Genomic DNA, 3,753 nt, shown 5'->3' with positions numbered 1-3,753 from the left:
CAAGTATGTTTTGTTATTAGTTTAAGTATTTGCTATTGACTGTTCAAATGCGGAGTTTTGCGCAGCGCAGAGTAACACGTTTTGTGTGTGTGCATGTGTGTGTGAGGGGAACAGGGTCACATCACAGGAGAGTCAACTGCCTGTCAGAAATCATAGCACATCAGCTGTCTTAACCGCGGCTTGTGTACTGCATCATCACTGTGTCTGTCACGCGACTCTGTTCCCCTCTCGGGCTTGAACTGATGGTAAAACTAACGACATTATTAACGGTCTTGATATTTACTTTGAAAGCTGAAGCTCGCGATTATGGTAAGGGCATTTTTAGTATTCCAATTCAGCAAAGTTTATTTTGGATATTCTATAACCTTTTCACTTTTATTTAGCCTCCGTCCCAACTTTTTTGGAGTGTGTTGCAGCCATCAAAAATCTAAATTTGTTTATATATACAAAATACATTTAAGTTGGTCAGTGAAAACTTTGGAAATCTTTTCTTTGTACTTTTTTCAATTAAATAAAAGTTCAAAAGAATTAAAAATCACAGATTCTTGATTTTATTGCATTTTACAAAGCGTCCCAACTTTTCTGTAATTGGGGTTGTCTGTTATATTATATTATATGGATTGGATTTACATTTGTGTCACTTGCATAAACAGCACAACTTATTGTCAGAAGCATGCGAACATTTGTTCAGGAAACATATTCGGGAACAAACTTAGTTTAGATAAAAAATCTGATGTAATTTATTTGTACCTCATGTCTTAACATACTTTCTTCGCAACATTGTTCCAGCTGAAACACAACTTGTTCACATTTGTTTGTGTCAGGAGCACTGACCATATGCAGGTAATCTGACAATCTGCCAAACCCTCAAACGTGAAACCCAAGAATCAGTGTGAGTGTGTGTGTGTGTGCATCACCATGTGGCTGATAATGTTACTCTAGAGTTTTAGAAGATGAAACTAGGTGCAATTTTACGTGCAAGATACAAAAACAAACCACTTGCCGTGTCAAGTGGAGGAAGAATTCAATGACTTTTTTGAAAGGTAGGAATCCAGTTTCGGTTTCAAAAATGCTGAGGTAGTAAACAACCTCATTTACAAGAGCGACAGGACACACGACATCTGAGCAATACCAATCCTGTTTGCGAATCAATTGAGCAAGAGGACTTTACCTCAAAAATCTTAATTCAGTCTTAACAAGGTGTGCCTTGAAATGACTATGTCACTAACATAAGTTATTAGGCATAATAAACATCAGAAACATCATATACGTAGCCCAGCTTCTTCCAGCATCACATCTCCTCTTTATTGGAGGCTGTTTTTGAGGGTTCTAAGATCCTGATTAAAATTCAATGCGTTAGTGGCTTTAGGCATAAACAAAGAATGTGGCCCAGTCTGACAGCTGCTGTATCAAGTTGTTAGCTTTGTCAGACAAGAGTGACAAGTGAGATTCACCTCACGAATCACGCTAAACAGTCACGCAGTCTGCAGGATGCCATCCTCACGGAGACTTTTCAAATAATACAAAGCAATCAGACTGATTAACCACAGGTAGCATATCCAAAATATACACTGTAGGGTTCCATGAAGACAATTCATGCAAAAACAACGATTGGTACAATTATAATAAACCACAAATGCATTATAAAGCCCTAGCAACCATCCACAACACTCTAGCATCAAGGCAGTGATTTTTGCATTGCCAAGTAGTACCACTCATATCTTCTTGATAAATATATTGTAAAAGAAACTGTTCTGATGTGTGTACTGGTACCTGGTCGTAGGAGAGTGATTCCACAGCCTCCTCCTCCTGCTCCTGTCAGTTTGCTATGCAGCCCTCTGGCCAGAGTGACCCTACACAGTGTGTCCAGAGATGAGTGACCCACACCCATCACGTTCAGATGGTGCTGGTTTATATCAATCAGCTCCTGATGACAAATGACACACAAAGAAATGTCTTAAAAAGATCAATATAATCAATACATCCATTCATCAGGGCTTTCGTGGAATAAAAAATATTGATTTGTTTCTTTGGTCTTTTGGCACTTTTTATTTAAATAAAAGTCAAGGAAGGACAGAAAATTATGGGCAGAGACGGATGAAGAACAGGATAATTCAAACTTGCCTCACCCTTGTGCCCACCACAAATCAACGAGTAAATGCGCAAACTGCCATGTGTCCGACAACAGAAGAGTATCTTTGCTCTTGTGTAATGTAACAAGATTTGCAGCAATACAGTGTAATAAATTAACTGATCCTGATACAAGGTGTTCACTACACAACATTTTCAAATGTGATAGATATGAGTCAGATTGTACAATATGACCCAGTAACATCTTGGCTTAAAACAAAAGCACACTGTGCAACATCATGTGGATCATGCATCATATGTGACACTGAAGACTGGAGTAATGAATTAAAAACAATTTAAAAAATACCAACCCCACATTTTTTAAACAGTATTAAATCGCAAAAGCAACTGCTCATTTTCCCTATCATGACAGAAAACATTATGATCCCGAAGATTTGTCTTAGAAAAATTGTGCCAAAAATGTAAAACAAATGTCTGGCACAAATGATAAATAATATACACCTATTGATAAATGCACACTGCTAAAGGTTCCACCTTCTTTATGAAGGAAAATTTGTGTGTGTGATTGTACCTCCAGTATGTCGTAGTGCTCAGCCGATGGTCCGTGCGCGGCCATCTCTGTGAGAGACTGTTCACAGGTGCAGGACACAGCACTGACAGACTCCAGAACTGGATTCATTATGGAGGGAAACTGCAAAATAACACAGCACAAAGAAATATAAGTAAGTGCTGTACAAACATAGGTGAGGGAACAAAATTTTTCACCGAGAAAAATGATCAGCTTAAGCTCGTCACATCAAAAGATAATTATAATTGTCAGCCTTAGTCAAGCAAAATATCACCATACATCTGCTACTCAAACTCTTGCTATTTGACTATAAAAGAGTCCAATGTACTATGACAACATTCTCTAACATCCATCCATCCATGATATTGATATTTCTCAGCTCTGAACTGAATCAATGAGGTCTTAGCTTTTAACAGATGACTATGTGACTGAGGTGACCAATGAAAATTAACTGTGGGCGGGGTTTGTACTCAGCTGATTTGGGGGGAAAATACAAGAACAACAGTGATTTTTTTGCCACCTACTGGACAGGAGTGTGAAGTACTAGTTAGCACACAAGAAATACATGGCACACACCATGATTTTAATGTTAAAATTGCCATTTTTTGCTGACACTTACAGTCAAGTTGAAGCATGATGTACTGCAATCGTACTGAATTCAATCAACTGGATATTCTTTAAATTATCTCCTTTTATGTTCCATGGAAGAAGGAAAGTGATGCAGATGATTTTTTAAACCATTCCTTTAAAGCAAATTCTAAAAGATGGTGGAAACGGTTGGGTAAAACTAAATTTCAATTGTTTATGACTTACTTCTTTGACTATTAATGACACAAAAGTGTAGAATATTACCCCTTTAAAGTCTGTCCTGACTCTTTGCTGTTTTCCATCACAATAATACCGGAATTCCACTTCACCAATCAGGATGTGCCAGCAGTAAGGCTACCTGCTGCCGTGGTCACGGTAACGGAACACAGGAGCGTTGGCAGAGTGTTTCATTTGGAGCTCTTATAAAAGGCACTCAGCACCGGGCCCCTGGAGTGTTCCTCCCTCACACACACGTGATGCTAATTGAAGGGCACAGGAATAAAAAC

At 38.4% G+C, this 3,753-nt stretch overlaps 1 protein-coding gene across 4 annotated transcripts in view; it reads right to left on the bottom strand.

The window, feature by feature from the left end:
• Window positions 1–3,753, bottom strand: part of LOC107672634 (mevalonate kinase-like) — a 9,510-nt gene that overhangs the window by 2,800 nt on the left and 2,957 nt on the right. For 3 of the 4 annotated variants that reach the window (XM_016465920.1, XM_016465922.1, XM_016465921.1), the window contains exons 8-9: window positions 2,663–2,782; window positions 1,774–1,927 (exon numbers count right to left, since the gene is read on the bottom strand). In XM_016465920.1, the coding sequence (XP_016321406.1) occupies window positions 1,774–1,927; window positions 2,663–2,782 (274 nt within the window). Of the gene's footprint in view, window positions 1–1,295; window positions 1,298–1,773; window positions 1,928–2,662; window positions 2,783–3,753 lie in introns of all 4 variants that reach the window. The other variant, XM_016465923.1, reaches the window with a different exon arrangement.

The sequence above is a fragment of the Sinocyclocheilus anshuiensis genome, unplaced genomic scaffold (assembly GCF_001515605.1).
Source record: "Sinocyclocheilus anshuiensis isolate Anshui unplaced genomic scaffold, SAMN03320099.WGS_v1.1 scaffold100, whole genome shotgun sequence".
Lineage (NCBI taxonomy): Eukaryota > Metazoa > Chordata > Actinopteri > Cypriniformes > Cyprinidae > Sinocyclocheilus > Sinocyclocheilus anshuiensis.
The sequence above is the reverse complement of the archived record's forward strand: the minus strand, read 5'-3'. Positions and strand labels throughout refer to the sequence as shown.